Raw genomic sequence first — 19,407 nt, 5'->3', positions numbered from 1 at the left:
AAAAGCCTAAAACTAAAAAATAAGGAGTTAGCAATTTAAGCAAATTATATACTGATATGAAAGCAAACCCCTGCTAAAAAGTATTGTCTTTAATGAAAGGGGAGAGAGGGTATAACATGGGGGCAAGAGGAGGGAGCTCCTGTTTGCTGAAATAAGATTTATAGAATTATTTGACTTTTAAAAATATAATGATGTATAGCTTTGGTCAAAAAAAAAATTTTTAAAGCTGAATTAAAGAAAGAAAATTCCGTAGGTGTCCTCAAGCTAAACAAAATACAACAGCAGCATACACATAAATGTTTTTTCTACTGCTCATTGACCAACAAAGGAAAAAGAAGTCTTTCTAAAATTACAATTTTTACTGAGACTATTTAATTTTAAGAACAAAGTAAGTTCAGAATTCTCTTCCTCCGGTTCAGATAGGATAGTACCAAATTACCTTGGGTTTCTAGAGCATGTTTGCAAACAGTCATTCTCGTAAGTTTTCATTTCACTACACTAGAAAACCTTTGTGACTGACATTTGAAGATTTGTTCCTGGAGGCAAGAGACTGAAGCACTGAAATTGAGGTTAAATGTTATCTCTGTTGTTCAAGGCAAGGGCCGACCAAGCCAGAAGTGCTGTCGATTCAATGGCCTGGAAAACGATCAAGCCGCAGAGTCCAGAGACACAACAGCTTTTCTCCTAACAGCCCTCAGTTTAATGTCAGCGGCCCAGGTAACACAGCCTTCATTGTCTTTCTTCGTCAAAGTCAATTTATTTTGCATTTTCCAATGGATTGTTTCAACAGACAGCAGCTAAGACAACAGTAATAATAGAACACTTTCCTCATACCAAATCAGTTTGAAACTGAAGTGGTGAAGAGTGCAGGGTGTTAAGAACTGGACAGTTGTCCTGTCCATCAGCACCGGCAGAGTCCTGGCAGTTGTGCCTGGGGCGGAACACAGAAAGATGGTGAATTGGGAAGAAAGTAGCTCCATTAGCTGCTACCCAAAGACTTGAGCTCTATAGAACTCCCCGTCATCTTGAAGCAAACAGGTTTTTTTTTTAGGCTATACCCTAATACACTCTAGATCACCCAACCTCCTCAGGCATACCCCAAATTCACTTAGGAAAAAGCATCCTTGCTTCCGTGATAGGATTAGTCATAGCTGGTTTTTTTGAAGTTTGTAATGTAAGATTTATTGGGCTAAACCTTACTAATAATTGTTAGGTTATTAAATTTTAACTGTGTCATTTATAACCATAATATTTTGAAATCAATTTGAAATATGCAAACTCATGTTGCTAAATATTGGAGTAATTTTTACAAAGCATACGTATTATATACACATGCACATATATTACTTGAACGTGTTGTTCTAACACAAATGAATCTTTATAAATCTAAGATTCAGAAAATCAAAGTACTAACTATATCCTATATTTGTACCAGCTGTACTTGAAAGGTTTCAGAATCCTTTCTTAAATAGAGCCTTATTTTATCCTAACGCCTTGTAAGATAGATGTTAGTTTCCCTATTTCCCCATTTCACAGGTGAGGAAACCAAAATCCAGAAAACTAAGTGGTTTGTCCATGGTCACATGGAATATTAGTCCATTTCCATTTTTATTGTGAAACAACTTTCAAGTCTTGGTGGTTACAATTGCAAATATATGTTTTTCTCTCTGGTGAGTCTCTGGCTGGTTGTGAGTTGGGCAATTTCAGCTGGACGAGGCTCTGGGCTGTATGTAAAGTTCAGCTCTCCTCACATAGCCTTCTTCTGGGATAAGTGACAATGGAGCATTTTCTTCCCCTGGTGAGTGTCAGAAGCCCAAGAAGCCAGATCAGAATTACACAAGTACATTCAAAAAACACTGTGTGCATCCTGCCTGCTAACTTCCCATTGGCCAAACAGGTCACATGCCAAGCGCAGTAACAGTGGGGAAAGAAATAACACCTCACCCTTTATAGTAGGAGGTAGTGCCAAGTTGTGGGCATAGTACATATACGTATACACAGAGTATACATACATATACTTCTATAGCAGGAGGAAAGTGGAGAATTGGGAACAATAATACAGTCCCCTACATGTGACAGTGCTAGGCTCCCGAAGCAAAATGTAGATTGTTCTTTCTATTTTAACCATTTAGAAAACAGTCTTAGTTCCAAATAGCCTTCCTAGGGACTTTGATGTGATAGCCACCTTACATCCTTTGGGGATCAGCCCAGATTAGAAATATGTTAATGAATTTGTGAATTAAAAAGTAAATGTGAACTTATTTATACATTTATAATATCTTCCTCGGCCTCTTTTCTATCTCTCTCCCCCCCCACCCCCTTTTGTAGCCACTTCTTTGTGGCAGAGCTAATGCTCATTTTTACATCATAATTTATTTTGTGGGCTTTGAGAGGTGCTTCCTCCAAGAAGGCAGATGGGAAAGTGAATTCTTATGTGCATCACTACCCCTTTACAATTGAGGTCTTATTGAGGTGCATTCAAAACTAAAGCTTTATAGTCTTGAATTCAATCAGATCTCTGTTTCAAGAAACATTAAATAATATTACTTCAGCAAATGACTGTGGAAACATTTTGAGTAAGCTACAGTAAAGGATACACAAAGATGCCAGGATGTTTGTGCAAGGGCTGAGACCATAACTCTTCCCTTTGTGCCTTTATATAATATTAACAACAGCAATAATAGCATGATGTATATGATGTTTGTCTTGGTGCTAGACACACACACATATATACACATGCATACAGATCTCCTACATGCATATATACACACGTGTATATATCATATATACAAATATAGATCAACAGGCTCTAGTCTGCACACTTAACCATTACACCGTGTCTAAAGAGTCCATGTGTACTCAAGTTAGTTCCTGGAAAAGGAAATACCAGCTGTCTTGCTCTTATGCCCTTTTGAATTGTAGCTATTTATACCTTGCTGGGGTCAGGGGTATGGCTGAGCTCCTGCCACTGCCCTACAGGTAAGTTTAGAATTATTGATTGATGCTTTCCTTTTTTCAAAAGATAACCAGCTGCCTTATAGGGTTTTATAAATGGCTCAGCAGGATCTTTTCATTTGAATATCAAAGGCCAGACAGGCAACAACATGAAAAACAGGCCCATGGAAATGAACCCACTGGGATGCATGAATCTGCAGAAATCAATAACTTAGAAAGTGCTCATATAAAATACATTTTAAAAAATGTGTTGACTAGTCAATGACACTGCATCCTTCCTTCAGGATAAATGGAAAGCTCTGAGATAACCCAGCATCCCTATTCTGTCTGAAGTTTAATATGTTCCCTTGTAATTCTTATCCCCCCTCCAGGCTTATTAGAAGAAGACAACCAGTGGATGACCCAGATAAATAGACTCCAGAAGTTAATTGATAGACTGGAAAAGAAGGTGGGCGCTTCCTTTCCTTTATTCTCTCTCTTGTTTTTCAAGATATTCTGACTCAATATTATGCATTGCCTCAATATCCACGGCTGCCACAAAGATAGAATGACATCCAGGATCCCAGTTATCCTACAAATGGTTGCTTGGAGTTATTTGGGATTTTGTTGTTGTTACTGTTGTTGTTAAAGCAAATATAGAAGCTCACGTCAATTCTTCTTCCACCCCCAATTATATTTAAAATAGGATGTGGGGTTAAGAGTTCAATAAATCTACTGCACTGCCTGGCTCTACTGTTATCAAGCAACCCAAGTGGCAGTGTGCTGGAATGATGCTAATGGCAGCTCTTAGGTATGACTTGGTTGAAGTCTTGGGAATCTTTCAAATTAATTCGGGGAAATGGCAGTGCTCTCTACTAAAAGATGAGATTCCACACTCAACTTCTAGAAATTCGCGTATTAACTGATTATTTTCATATTAAAACTATCTAGCGAGCAAGCAAGTTAGGATATGATGAAGAGTCCTTAAGAATTATATTTTACGTTCCTAGTTATTGTGTTTTTATTGATTAATTCAGTTAGTTCCAAGTAGTCCTGATATTGTAGTGATATTCCCTTTAAACAACTTTGATGGTAGAGGCAACCTTTGTCAATCAGTAAGAAAATGTGTTTTCTGTCCAAGCCAGGCACCAGGGAAGGAACATTTATATTTGAGACAGAGCCACTGATTTTGAAGAATCCATAGTCTACCTATAAAAATAAGCTATGTTTTTTTTCTGAGACAGAGAGAGTTAACAGATTGTTTTTTAAAAAAATATATATGGTAACACAAAACCAGGTTCATAGTAGTTGCTCAGTAAATAGTGGCTGACTGACTGAGACATGCTAAAGAAACAGAGCAGGTACTAAAATCTGTAGATACTCACCTAGGGACATGAGCACTGTGAGCTGGGTTCTCAGGAATGACTAAATGTGACAGGAAGAGTTTAAGAGAGACCTTAAAAATGGTGACTCAATTAAAAATTTGATTGTATGCAATGAATCACTTCTCTAATCAAAAGGAGAATTTTCTAGAAAGATATGGAAGGGCTCACAGAATCAACAGATAGTCTAGAGAACCAAATTCAGGAAAAGTCAAGAGAAAGATAACTCTATAGATCTAGATAGTAAGAGTCTCTCAGGTTCCCTCCACAGGAATAAATGACTTCCAACCATTTCTAGCCTGTTGGTTTCTGCTCAAGATACTACTTCCTGGAAGAGAGAGCCTGGTTGGTCTCCTTAGGGTTATATGCTAACTTGAAAGGAAAATATATTATCATTGAAGTTGGTGTAAATGCTAATCAGCTAACTTATAAAAAAAATGATATTTGCAATAGAGAAGTAGAATTTCAGTAAACAGAGAGCAGCTGGAGAGGGCATTCAGGAAGGTGATGGTGTGAACAAAGGTAGATCAGCCTGGTTAACAGAATTTCATTTAGGGATGTAGTGACAAATAAGGTTGTGTGGACAGATGGAGGCCAGATCATGGTTGGCTTTAAATAATAGGCTAAGGGATTTGGACTTGGTCTTGGGGACCACAGGAGGCATTTATTATTTTTCAACAGGTGAGTGACAAACCAAAAAGATCCTTCAGAGACAAAATTGAACAGCAAGATGCAAAGTAAATTAAAATAAATGCAAAATAGATTAACACAAGAAAAAAAAAAAAAACCAACTCAGGCAGAGCAGATCTGTGCCCCTGAACCCACGGGGATCAGGTATGGCAAAAGATGGGCCTGGACCAAGGTAGTGAGTGAGAAGAAAATGGCAGATTTGAAAGACATGAAGTGAAATTAACAGCATCATTGGATGGGTGAGGTGGGCAAAGGACAGGAAGAACTGCAATGACAGTCTGAGGACTTGACAAGCCTCTCTGTGTTGGTTATACCATTAACAGACAAGGGAGAAACAAGTGACAGATAGTTGGTGAGGTGAGGTGAGAAGGTGAACTGGGTGTTCAGATGTGTTCATTTCAAGGTACAATAGGACACTTGGGCAGAAATCCCCAGTCAGATGTTAGTAGGAAAGAAGTCAGGCCAACAGGTTAAGATCTTAAAAGCCATGTCCACAAAGATGAACCTCAAATCCTGAACATGGGGCAGGTCTCTGGAAAGGAGATTCTGTAAAAGAAGAAACAAGTTAAGGAGAAACAACCTTGGAGAGTTCCAGTTCCTTTGCCATCCTGTCTTCATTTATTAAATCTGCATTGATCACTTACTATATAATAGAGCCAATACCAAAACTATGAACTTGCTGCAAATCAACTGTCCTCCTTTCTTATTTTATTAATTGATATGTGAGCTCAGACTAAAAAGATTCATAGGAAAAATAGTGACTATGAAAATTAGTTTTCCAATGTTGGAAGCTATGGAAATGCAGGACTCCTGTTTGCAAACTACAGCTTGTTAAACATAAGGATTTGATTATTAGATATGTTTGGATTCATTTTTAAAGAACACAAATATCTCTTTTTCAAGTGGTTTTGAAGTTCTGGACAAAATGTTATTTAGTATCTGAAATCTATGTAGTTATTTTTAAAGGAATGGTTCAAACTTAGGCCATACCTTTTTTCCAACTTTAAATCAAAGTACTGGCACATACCTTTCTTTCCTAGACTTTTTTCTCCCTCCCTCCTATGAAAGGGCTTCATTTTGAGGTTTGCTGAAAGTATAATCTGATGGTTTGCAGCAGAGAGTCTCCAGCTGCGTGGAGCTCAGCATGAGCTATCTTAATGAATGGAGAAGCAGTGCAAGTTCAGTTTTCTTCTACAACTTCTTCTGTATTGCGCTGAATTAGGTTTTTAGAGAAAAACTACCCAATTGCCAAACAGTGACTAAGTGCATGTCATTTCACTGCTGACTACTTTGTCTCCTGTAGTTGTTAACACTAGGCTTGATCTCCCCATTGAAAGGAAGTGAACCTGTGGTGGAACATATGTTATCTTTTTTCTCCATTAAGTATTTATGATAAATCCTTCCTGCACTGTAAACTGATTCTATTCATGTGGGGGGAAAAATAACACTTGCAATTTTTGCAAGTTCCTTCAGGTGTTCCCTCTATCCATTCCAGCCTTCATGAGTATTTATGGGCACATCCTGAGCTTTTATCTTATGTTTTGCTTGATCCTGCAGAAAACACCTTTCATGTTAAACAGAACAACAGAACAAAAAAAAAAAAAGCCTCTTCGTTCTTCATGAAGTCCTCAATGTATCATCACATCACAGGACATTCTCAGTGCAAGGGATATAATTAAGGATGTCATACTCATACAACTTGTTTTAAGTTTTTCTTACCTTAGATCAGGAAAGAGAGAACTGAAAAGTATACCTGAGTTGGTATCAGAAAAATAGCAGTCAAGGAGATTACTGTGTAACAGTTACTATGGGTAGAGCACTTTTTAAATTTTCAATTCATATCTGTATGCATTTTATATAATTTTTGCCTTCATGGAAACATTATGATTTAGATGGGGCACTCATTCAGCTGTTCATTTATTCAACATGTATTGAGTAGCTTCTATGTGTCCTATTCTGGCAGTGGCAATACAATAGTGATCAAAATAGGTAACATCCTTGGTATCTAGAGAGACAGACAAAAGCCATGTAAACAAATCCATGAAATAAGATCATTTGAGATCATGGAAAGTGCTATAAAGAAGAAGTAGGGCAATATGATGGAGATTGGAGGTGGTGTTGAATACTCAAAGGAAGTGGTTTGGGAAAGTCTCCCGAAGCAGGTGATATTTGAATTGAGATGTGAGAGATGAGAAGAAGCCAGGTATACGAAGACCTAAGGATAAAGAATTTAAGGCAGAGCGAGCAGTAAAAGTAAATCCCACAGAAGTTAAATAACTTGCGTAAAGTTGCATGACGAGATAACAGTATAGCTAGTGCAATACAGCTCTATTATTAACAGGCTGGATTTCTATAGCTTTCGATTTATTTCTTATCCATTTGAGGAATTGTGCATAATCCACACTTGGAAGAAATGCTAGGATGTATGTTCACCAAATGAAATTGTCAGAGATTACACACTTGGTTTCACTGGGGACGTTAATGTTATCTTTTGGTCATCAAAGAAGAGTCTAAGGTCTTTAGAGCAATCCTCCATTTTTAGTGAATATCAATAGTATTTTCATTTACTTTTTAATTCACTTTCTAATAAATCACTAATAAATTAGTGCTAGGATATAAATGTATTATAACAGTAGACTAATGTTTATAATAATCTCCCCCAAAAATGTAGAAAATGTGATAATACTCACAGCAAGATAAATCAGACTGTTAGGCTTAATCATTCTAACCTTCTTTTTTCTTTTTACCTTCCTACCCTTTCTATTTTAACATTTCCCTGTTCTCCAATTTGCTCTCTAACGGCATCAGTGAAGGAAACTTTAAAGCAATAACAAATTGAACACATCTGAAATAGCTCCTTGTAATTAATAAATAGATACAAAGGGTCTTTATTGGAATAGCTCAATTTTTAAAAATCAGAGTGATTTCATCTTCTTTAAGATAATTAGGTTGATTCAACATTAGCCATAAAAGGCTAGGCCTGTGAATCACGCCTGTAGTCCCAGTACTCTGGGAAGCCAAGGAAGGAGGATGCCGTTGAGGCCAGGAATTTAAGACCAACCTTGGCAACATAATGAGACCCTGTCTCTAAAGATATATACATATATATATCATATATATATATATATATATATATATATTAGCCATGAAAGAATTATGATTTGAATATCTGGAGTTTTTAAAAAATTATCTAATTTCTGGGTTTTTCTGCCATTTCCTCTAATTGAAGGATCTGAAACTTGAACCATTGGAAGAAGAAGTTATTGAAGGGAATACTAAATCTGTAAGTACTTTTTCCCTGTCAAAGTTTTAGAAATATATTTTTTGAAAACATGATTTAATTTCTTCAAAGATTAGTTGCTGTCTTCATGAAAAGTTAAAAATATAAGTAGACATATTTCATTTTCAATGGCTTAAGTACTGTTTTCTAAATCGTGATTTGTGTAAACCTAATACCTATTTCACAGGGTTTTTGTGAAAGCACCTGGCATGTAATAGGTGCAAAATGAAGATTTTATGCATGTATAAATCAGCACGTTATCATCTAATTGAATGAATATGACTGGCAGAGAAGGGAACATTCAAATTGTATCATAAACACATTTTGTAAAACCTGCTATGTGGAGAACTGTATATACCTGAGCTGAAACCTGGTTCTATTCATTTTGTATTTACAGCATTTAGCCTAGGGCCAGGAACATTGTGAATGCTCAGAAATAATTTTTCGAGGAATAAATTGATGTTTAGAGAAAAGGGAACATTTATATCCCTAGGGAAACGATGTCTATCCAGAGTGGTGACAATTTATAGAAACTAAAAGAAAATGGAAAAGTGATCCTAATAGGTACATGAAGATAAAACAAAAAGAAATTAATATTGAAAGGCAACACATACCATGTTTTGTTATTTTACTTTATTTCAAGGCAAATACTTATGGCACATTTTATTTTAGGAAATTGGATGTTTATATTTGCATTTAGTGGAAATTTGGCTTTTAAAATCTTGGGTCCTACAGAAAATCACTTTTTTCTTGATAACTTAAAAATGTATTATATACTTTATAGATGTTGAAGGATCAGTCACATTTACACAACACAAAGGTAGGAAATATTCCTTTCTGAACCACGCACTCACTCTACAGCCACTGATTACATGATAGAAAAGGTGAGACCCACCTGTGTACCAGGCTTCTGCCCATCTGTCCAAACTCATAGCACAAAGTGAATCTTCAGAGGAAGCCTCGGGGGAATCTCAGAAAAATTAATAATGGCTACAATTATCAGAAGCCTATACTTAATGCATACTTTGCCTTGATATAAACTATGTCTTTCACTACATGTTTAGTGCTTTTATCCCTCCAAAGACAAGATTGTGGTCTGTGTTGATTCATCAGGAACCTACAAATGTAAAGTGGTAGATGTTGGTGGGAAGTGAGAAGAGAGGGGTATTGAGCACACGTATTAGGAACAGCAGGTTTGTGCAGTCCCATAGGCACGGGAATGGCTAACATTGTGATCAGGTGTCTATTATTGTCCCATAGGTTTGCATGTAGGAGAAACTACACTGCAGTGAAAAAAACTGAACATAACTTTCCTAATGTTGTGTGAGACAGATTGTTTATTCTTACATAATTTTCTCATGTAAGGCTATTTTCTCTCTCTAGCTATGAGGGAAAAACATTGTCTAAGGATTCTTTGTGAAAGCTGACAGCTATTCCATTAGCTGGTCCCCGAATACCCAATGCCACTGCCAATTTTAAAAGATCCACATATACAACATTACTAATTCAATAGTGCATAAAAAAAATAAGATTGGGCAAGGTGTTTCAGTTGTCAATCTTGCTTAAAAGCAAGAAAGGATGTTCCTTAACTATTTTCAACCATATGTAGAGGTAAAATAATTATGCTCTTTGGGAGTAGGCATATAGTAATGATTTGAACCGGTTTATTTTTTCAAAGATACCAATAAGATATTTGTCATTAAAAATTGTAGTTTTTCATTAGTGGCAGTACATGCATTACTATAATTCCTATAAAACCTCCTATTCAGAATGGCCAAAACCATTTTTCTCCTGTTATTTCACAGCTAGTGCTCATAATTACATCCTACTATGTGCTTAATGATTTATCCTGGTGCCCAAAACCATTTTATAATTTATCGACTACAGAGGTCATTTTCCTTGTCCATAACTGAATGCACAAGAACTTTGAAAAATAAATTCCACATCAGAAAGTGAAGACTAAATTTGTATTACACTTGATTTTTTAAATACGGATTTTTACTGAGCCTTTGCTAAGTGCCAAGTGTTGTGCTAAACACACACATAAATAGCTCACTAAATCCTCACAATAGCTGAATGAGGTGGTGCTGTCCTTATTCTACAGATGAAGAAATTGAGGTTTAGAGAAGTTTACCATAGCTGAACCCCTGCAGCCCGACCCAGACCTGTGCTCATTACTACACTCTAACGTTCATTTCCAGCCCTAGTGTTTAGGGGAAAGCTGGCCCCTAAAGTAGAGCTGCTCTTTGCTAGCAAGGTTGTGGACTAATGCATGATTATTTCTTGAGATTTTCTACCATGACAGCAGAGCAGATTATCTGGTAGGCTTGTTTAAGCACACAGCTAAAGTCCTGAACCCTACCAACTGCCATGTCTAGTTTTCTGGGCAATGAGCCATTACATAATGTGAGTCTAGGATACGATTTCTTTTTTTAAGTCCACTTTTTTTTTTCTCAGCCCAGAGTATGAGAAGTAACATTTATTTAGTACCCATCATGGACTTTATATATACTTTATATACATTATTTTATTTAATCCTGCCCCAAACCCTGTGATATAAGTACCACCAGCTCAATTTTTTTTTTTTTAATTTTTTTTTTTTTTGAGACAGAGTCTCACTTTTGTTGTCCAGGCTAGAGTGAGTGCCGTGGCGTCAGCCTAGCTCACAGCAACCTCAAACTCCTGGGCTCAAGCGATCCTTCTGCCTCAGCCTCCCGAGTAGCTGGGACTACAGGCATGTGCCACCATGCCCGGCTAATTTTTTTTTTTATATATATATCAGTTGGCCAATTAATTTCTTTCTGTTTATAGTAGAGACGGGGTCTCGCTCTTGCTCAGGCTGGTTTTGAACTCCTGACCTTGAGCAATCCGCCCGCCTCGGCCTCCCAAGAGCTAGGATTACAGGCGTGAGCCACAGCGCCCGGCCCCACCAGCTCAATTTTATCAGAAGACTTATTAAAAGAAAAAGATTAAGTAACAAGTCCACATAATTAGTAAAAGTGAAGCTAATTTTTTTTAACTGATACCCTGTGCTCTTGAAGGAGAAAGAAGAAAAGAAATAGAGGACAAGGTGATAGAGACAGATAAAGGAGACCCTAACACATGTGCAGTGCTCTTGAGTGCTCAAGGCCACCTCAAATCCTCTTCGGGAATGAATAAATAAATAAAATTCATTAAATCTAAGAATAGTAAATAGCTAAAGAGCAAGAACATCTTTAACATGTTTATTCCACAAGTAACTTGACCACCAACTATACACCAGGCCTGGAGAGAAGTTCTGGAAATGAAGCAGTGACTATCACAGGCTAGAAGCAGACTAGAAGAAAATTAAACAGAGACTGTGATGAGGATTAATATAGGAAAGTATAGGTTTACACAACAAGGGGACACAATCTAGGGGATTAAGACATGCTTCCAGAATGTCATAATATTTAAGATAAAACCAGAAAGAACAAGTAGGAGTTAAAAAAATAATATTTATGTATCTCTTACTCTATTGTTCTAATATTGCACTAAAAGCACTAAAAGGTGCTACATGGAAATATTAAAACATTCCAAATGATTTATAACAAGTACATTGTAAATATAGCAACTCCACAATTCATAATTTTATTCTTGCTATAGGAAAATAGGAAATAAAGATACATCAGGGACAAATCCTAATCTAATGTCCAAGACCATGACTTTTATGACTCATTGAAAATTTGGAGATAATTTATTGTTATCTAGCTGTCAGATACCCAGCAGTGGGTATGAATCATAGAAAGGTCAATGTGATTTTTGAAAGGAATCACTCCAACCAGACCACACACCCTGGGTTTGGCCAAGTGTATTGATCCACCTGCATCCTTTTTGCTGGTTCCATTGTGTGCCTTTGGAACTTCTTATTAAATGACTATTGGAATAGGATGATCACTTTCTAGATATTTCCTCCATTCAAAAGGAGTTTTTTTTTAATTTCAGTATATTATGAGGGTACAAATGTTTAGGTTATGTATATTGCCTTTGCTCCACCTGAGGCAGAGCTTCAAGCCTGTCCATCACCCAGACAGTACACTCTGCACCCCTTATGTGTAAATATACCCATCCTCTCCTCCCCTCTCCCACTTGCCCAACACCTAAATGTACTACTATATGCATACATACGTGTTGATCAATTAATACCAATTTGATGGTGAGTACATATGGTGCTTATTTTTTGCCATTTTTGTGATACTTCACTTAGTAGAATGGGCTCCAGCTCTACACAGGATAATACAAGAAGTGCTAGATCACCATTGTTTTTTGTAGCTGAGTAGAACTCCATGGTATACATATAACACATTTTATTAATCCACTCATGTATTGATGTGCACTTGGGTTGTTTCCACATCTTTGCAATTGAGAATTGTGCTGTTATAAACATTAGAGTGCAGATGTCCTTTTTATAGAATATCTTTTTTTTTTCTTGGGTAGATGCCCAGTGATGGGATTGCTGGATCAAATGATAGTTCTACTTGTAGCTCTTCGAGGTATCTCCATATTACTTTCCACAGAGGTTGTACTAGTTTACAGATTCCCACCAGCAATCTATGAGTGTTCATATCTCTCTGCATCCACACCAACATTTGTTTTGCGACTTTTTGATAAAAGCTATTCTCACTGGAGATAAGTGATATCTAATGTGATTTTGATTTGTGTTTCCCTGATGATGAGAGATGTTGAGCATTTTTTCATGTTTGGCCATTAGTCTATCTTCTTTTGAAAGGTTTCTGTTCATATCCTTTGCCGCTTTTTAATGGGGTTGTTTAATTTTTTTCCTTGCTGATTTTTCTAAGCTCTATATAGATTCTAGTTATCGGATGTGTAGCATACAAATATTTTCTCTCATTCTGTAGAGTGTTTGCTCTTGTGATAGTTCCTTGGCTGTGCTTGGCTGTGCTTTTTAATTTGATCAGGTCCAATTTTTTTATATATGTTGTTGCTGTGATTGCCTTTGGAGTTGTCTTCATAAAATTTTTCCCCAGGCCAATGTCTATAAGAGTTTTTCCAACATTTTCTTCTAGAATTCTTATAGTTTCATGCCTTAGGTTTAACTCTGTTATCCACTGCGAGTTGATTTTTGTGGAAGGTGAGAGGTGTGCATCGGGTTTCAGTCTTCTACATGTGGCTATCCAATTTTCCTAGCACCATTTATTGAATAAGGATTCTTTTCTCCAGTGTATGTTTTTGTCTGCTTTGTCAAAGATTAGATGGCTATATGAAGATGGTTTTATATCTGAGTTCTCAGTTTTGTTCATTGGTCTATGTCTCTGTTTTTGTGCTAGTACCATAGTATTTTAGTTACTATAGCCTTGTAGTATAGCTTGAAGCCTGGTAAATTGATGCCTCTCAATTTGTTCTTTTTGCTCAAGATTGCTTTTGCTATACAGGGTCTTGTCTGGTTGCAAAAGGAGTTTTTAAAAAGTCATGATAATTTTTTAAAAAGACTCGAGCACATTCTTGTGCTTTTCAAAAAGTCCAACTCTTCTTCAGCACATTGTTGTGTATACTAAAATGGCTTACACAATAGAAGTCTACAAATCTAATACTTTTTTCTGTCTCTTAACCCCCATATATCAAACCTATGCATAATGTTTTGTGAAGTAAATTAATTCTGCCAAACATTCTTAAGGGTTTGGGGCTATTGACAGTTAATATGTCACGAAGTATTAAAACATAGTCTTGCTTTGCAATGGCTATTTAGAGAGTCAGTGAGAGCACATGAGAAAGGCTATGATATCCCTGAAGACAAACTTGGAACACAATGGTAAGCATAGTAAATAGAGCCAGATAACAGGAAAAAGTAAGTTACATTTAAAACATGTCTCTGTTTTCTAATATTAAAAAAGCCGACATTTCTTCAAATGTTCCAAGAAATCAAAGACAGATACAACTACAGCCTAAAGTCACTGGCAAATACTGCTCTGTAAACTCAAATTGACTCTTCATACATAGCACTTTTCAGATCAATAAATTCCAAATATTCCACCATAGTTCCATTGTAACAAAATTCCCAGAAGGTGAATGACAAAGGCTATACTACACCTTCTACAGCAAAGAAACAAAAATGTAGCACCATGAAAGGATGCTCTGGGGTAACTATTTACAACTTGGGATCTCAGATTTCAGTAAGCTTTCAGACTGATCCTGAGAGGAAATAAAACACAAAGCTTAATTAAAATTGAACTCATTACAGTGGCTACACTATGGAAACAAATAGATCCAAAGTATGGAAAGGTCCCAATACAATAAAAGCTGGTTTCTTGCTCAGTAAAGAGTCCACACAATGGTTCAGCTATGCAAGATCCTCTCATCTGTGGTTCTGCTGCTCCTTGGGGGAGATCTTCATCCCTTAGGGAGGAAAAGGGCAAGAGAACGTGGAGGAGGCTTACATCTTCCTTAAAAGTCTTGGCTCAAAAATGACACATGTTACTTCTGCTCATGCACTGTTGGTGAGAACTCAGCAGTTGGTTACACCAAACTGCAAGGGAGGATGGGTTACGGGGTCTAGCTGTGTACCTGGAGAGAAGAGGAATGAACAACTTGGAGTTTCTGCCACAGTCCACCTTCTGGCCAACAGATATTCATATGCGTCTTCCGTTCCACATATAGAACACACACACAGACCCCTCTGTGAGGGACACCCCCCAAAGTTTCCTCCAGTTACTGCTTCTAGCTCAAAATCTAGGATCGCTGCAGGATGTTCAGAGTTCTCTATAAGGTCAGGATGTAGTCCCTTGGGGTCTGACAAACTTATGAAGATCAAGGTAAGTCATCTCCCCTACCCCGCTGACACAAGTGCATGTGCACACACACATACACACACACAAATAAAATATACAATGATAAGACTGGGCCAGGAAAAATGCCATAAAAACTGCCATTCAGAAAAGGGATGGCCGGGCGCGGTGGCTCACGCCTGTAATCCTAGCTCTGTGGGAGGCCGAGGCGGGCGGATTGCTCGAGGTCAGGAGTTCGAAACCAGCCTGAGCAAGAGTGAGACCCCGTCTCTACTATAAATAGAAAGAAATTAATTGGCCAACTAATATATATATAGAAAAAATTAGCCGGGCATGGTGGTGCATGCCTGTAATCCCAGCTAATCAGGAGGCTGAGGCAGCAGGATTGCTGGAGCCCAGGAGTTTGAGGTTGCTGTGAGCTAGGCTGATGCCACGGCACTCACTCTAGCCTAGGCAACAAAGTGAGACTCTGTCTCAAAAAAAAAAAAAAAAAAGAAAAGAAAAGGGATGAATGGGAAACACACAGTATTCACTGGTCGATTGCAGTGATGAATTCATGTTGGGAAGATAATTTTCAGTGAAGGAAGTTCTGTGATTAGACACTGGATCTCTATTTTGGGAGAAACCCTGCTGACCATTGTTCTTTTGAAAGATTCTTCTTGGTCCATTGTTTTCCATGACTACATCTGAAACAGCCATTCTTTTGGGGGATCACACAGTAATTATAGCCTGTTTCTTACTCATACAGTTGGGTGGGCCCAAATACTATTTTAAGGCTTAAACTATCAAAAGATTTTAAGACTGGGATCAAGATTTCTTTGGCAATACTGTTCCCTTAGAAATTTAGTAGACTTTTGCTGAATTTACATAGAGTCCATTTCATGTGCCAGTAACCACACCTAATATCCTCAGCCAAGATTATTTTCAAGGCTTACTGATTTATTTACTAGGCCCTATGAAGATGAGAATTCTATCTTGATCCATTACATTATATCCAGAACCTCGCCTCTACCTGGCACAAAGTAGGAACATTTGTTGAATATATTGAATGCCTAACATAGTCCCTACAGTGTAATCGTGTTCAACAAATAGTAGCTATTCACATGCAGTGAGAAACTCATTGGAATAGGAGACAGTAAACCAGGGGTTTAATTCTAGCTCTTATGCTACATCGCTGGTAATATTGTGGAAGTTATTTTCTCATATCTCAATCATCCTCACATTGTTGTGTTTTGCACTTTCAAGATTCAGATCAAGCCTTACTTTTATTTGCACTTTTATATTTCACTCCCAATCCTTGAAGAAGAGGAAAGGACTAATGCAACCTAAAATTCCATGAGAAGCACATAGGCAGGTCTTTAGGGAAGTTTCAAACTAGAATTGCTCTAATGCTAATAGGATTTGTCACAAGAGGCAGTTGGCGTCCAACCCAGTGAGATCCATTAAACACAGGCTCCATCTAATGCCACGGCATTTTGAACATAGCCTGTTGTAATTGCTAATATGTTTGAGAACCCTGTAATAGCTGATGCAACTTTGGAAATTAATCAGTGAACACATAGTTTTGGAAGTTTAACTGTAATGATTGTCACATATGTCTAATACCACAAAATATCCAAGGAGAAGCTGAAGCTGTGCAGTATGCAACAGGACTTCTCTTTAAAATTTGGCAAATGACTCTAGGGCAGCGATCACAGACCTGGCTGCACATTAGAGACAATTAGGGAGGTTTTAAAAATTACCAATGCCTATATCTCATTCCCAGAGATCCTAACATCCATGTAATTTTAAAACTTCCTCAGTGATGCTAATCGAAAATCAGTGGTTTAAAAAAAGAAATACGTCATCGTAAGGGACACTTTGTTTAGCTCCTGTCACTAGAGGTGAGAAAAAATACCCTGCCTGTATTACAGCCTTTATACAGTTTTATACTTGGCATAGTCCTGGCCTTTCTTGGTCACATTGTTAGATGGTAATCATTTGCTTTATGAGGAGAGACGGGACGGGCAATAGGGGTTGGCTGAAAGGAGGCTCTGTGACAGCCAGCGCAGTGACCCTTGCTCCTTCCTTGGCAGCACATCATGCTTGTGCAGCGCCAGATGTCCGTGATAGAAGAGGATCTGGAAGAATTCCAACTTGCTCTGAAGCACTACGTGGAAAGCGCTTCCTCCCAAAGTGGATGCTTGCGGTGAGTGCTCCTACACACCACCCTTGGCCTTAGCCAGTTTTGGGGCGGGGAGGAGGCATTTCCCACTGTAGATGAGGCTGGGGGTCTGCAAGACAGACATCCGAGACTCCTCATGTGAGGTCCCAGCCCTCTGGGTGGTGTCGTTTGTGCGGCCTTTAACTGGCTGTTTTCTCTCTAATCCTTGAGCCCTGTGTCATATTGACCTTTATGGGCACAAGCAAAATAAAATGGGGAGAACAACGTGAAGGAGAAGAGGAGGTTGAATTCCAAATAGACTGAAACTCCTTTTTCTGTATCTGGGCAGCCTGCACTCTGATTTAAATCAGCTCTGGTAGATGAGGCCCCAACTCTAGGTCATCTAGCTTTGATTGCTCCCTTGGCTGCATGCCTGATGTCCTAATGACCATTTCAGCTATTTTAAAATTGCAGGGACCTCTGAAGTCATGATTTCAGGCTATGGTCATTTGAAAAAAAAAAAGGCAGCAGTAGCTCTTATCTCAGTCTATTAAAATATGCTAACTATACCTCATTTTTAGTTTTTCCACACCAACCAGTCCAATAAACAGCTGCTATAGTAGAATAATTTTCCAGAAACAAGTATCATAGAATTTCCTTAATCAGGAATCTGCAGCAACTCTCCAGTGAGTATCTTATCAAATGCTACATATTTGTCCTGACTCTATGTCTATCCTACGAACAGACCCAGGAATCCATATCATTGCTATCATTTGTTCTCCCACACCTGGGCACTTTGCCTCAGTTCTGCACAGCTAAACTTTCCAGCATAACTTGTTCATTCCTACCTCCGTGCCTTAGACGTGGCTATTCCCCCCTCCCCCCAGAGCTGTGTACCCAGTTGCAGGTCTCTGCCAACCCCTGCTCTGCCCCAAGTCCAGAGCTCAACCCCAAAGTCACTTGCTTTTAGAAAACTTCCACACCCAAATCTAACCCTACCTTGGGAGCTTGTTTAAGCTTACATACTTACATAATGGTGTGGTGTGCACCAACTGGGGGTTGGACATGCTTGAAACGCTGGCACAGAGGGGAGGAGGGGTGGCAGGGGCAATATATATAACCCCAACAATATTTGTACCTCCATAATATAATGAAATAAAAGGAGGAAAAATAAAGTGTATTTCATAATGCTTTTCAAATACTGCTTTGAGAAAGCATTTTGGCGTGTAGAAGTGTATGTCTGTGTATAAACACATACTTCATGTCCCTGGGTGCTTTGCTTTTCCTCCCAGTGATTGATTGTATTTTATTCATACCCAAGCAGAATACTTCTCCAGCTAAGAAGTCCGGCTGTGGAATTAAACATGGGAACTTAAGAGCTTTGTGATTTAGGAAATGATTTTTACTAGCTCTAAGCCTTGGCTTCCTCATCAAGAACTTCATAAGATGGTTGTGAGGATTAATTGAGATAGGCCATGTGAAGTGCTCAGCACTATGTCTCCTGTCCACAGAAGATCGTGAAACATGAGCTAGGTCACTGTTGCGTTGACTATTGCTTCCTCATTGTTGGACTGGCTGGCCTCCTGTCTAGACTATGAGGACTGCACTTGCTCAGCGCCATTAACAGCGCTGGACTTCAGTAGTGCCTCTGTAACAGGAACACAGGAAATGCTGTGCTTCCATTATTTTTTTTGTTGCTGTTATTCTACTTCACACCAGGCCCAGAAGGGCACAAATCAAAACTGCATTTTAGTCATTTTAGTTCAGTGACTGTAGAGAGATTTGCAAAGGTGGGAATATATGTAGTTTTAAAAAGCCCACTCATTTAAAAATAAAATTGAATATTTAGAAAATGCAAAAAGAACCTATATATACATTCCTCAGTGTAAACTGCAGAAAGTAGAGCTCAGTAAACTCTTTTTTAGAGAGTGAGGACATAAAGAAGATGAAGTCTGTTTCAGTGTATCACAATCTCCAGGGGTTGATTTGGATGTTTTACATTTATAAAAAGGCACAAAGGTTTATTTTTTAAGGTGCAGAAACACTGCTTTAATGTGTGTTGGGGAAATGACCTCAAGCTACTAGAACAGCCCCAGGGAGTGGGAAACAGGCTGCAGAACAGTGAGAGAGCAGATAGATTTGTGCTGCCTGCTGCAAACTCGGTTCCCTCTGTAAGGAGGATGAATTGCTCCATCAGCTCCCGCTGTGAAGTAGAGG

At 38.2% G+C, this 19,407-nt stretch overlaps 1 protein-coding gene across 1 annotated transcript in view; it reads left to right on the top strand.

Moving 5' to 3' along the window:
* NECAB1 (N-terminal EF-hand calcium binding protein 1) overlaps positions 1 to 19,407 on the top strand; it is a 149,316-nt gene that overhangs the window by 115,860 nt on the left and 14,049 nt on the right. The window contains exons 7-10 of the mRNA XM_012760724.3: positions 596 to 717; positions 3,327 to 3,403; positions 8,236 to 8,289; positions 17,123 to 17,235. Coding sequence (XP_012616178.1) covers positions 596 to 717; positions 3,327 to 3,403; positions 8,236 to 8,289; positions 17,123 to 17,235 — 366 coding nt within the window. The remainder of the gene's footprint in view (positions 1 to 595; positions 718 to 3,326; positions 3,404 to 8,235; positions 8,290 to 17,122; positions 17,236 to 19,407) is intronic.

The sequence above is a fragment of the Microcebus murinus genome, chromosome 7, assembly GCF_040939455.1.
Source record: "Microcebus murinus isolate Inina chromosome 7, M.murinus_Inina_mat1.0, whole genome shotgun sequence".
Lineage (NCBI taxonomy): Eukaryota > Metazoa > Chordata > Mammalia > Primates > Cheirogaleidae > Microcebus > Microcebus murinus.
The sequence above is the reverse complement of the archived record's forward strand: the minus strand, read 5'-3'. Positions and strand labels throughout refer to the sequence as shown.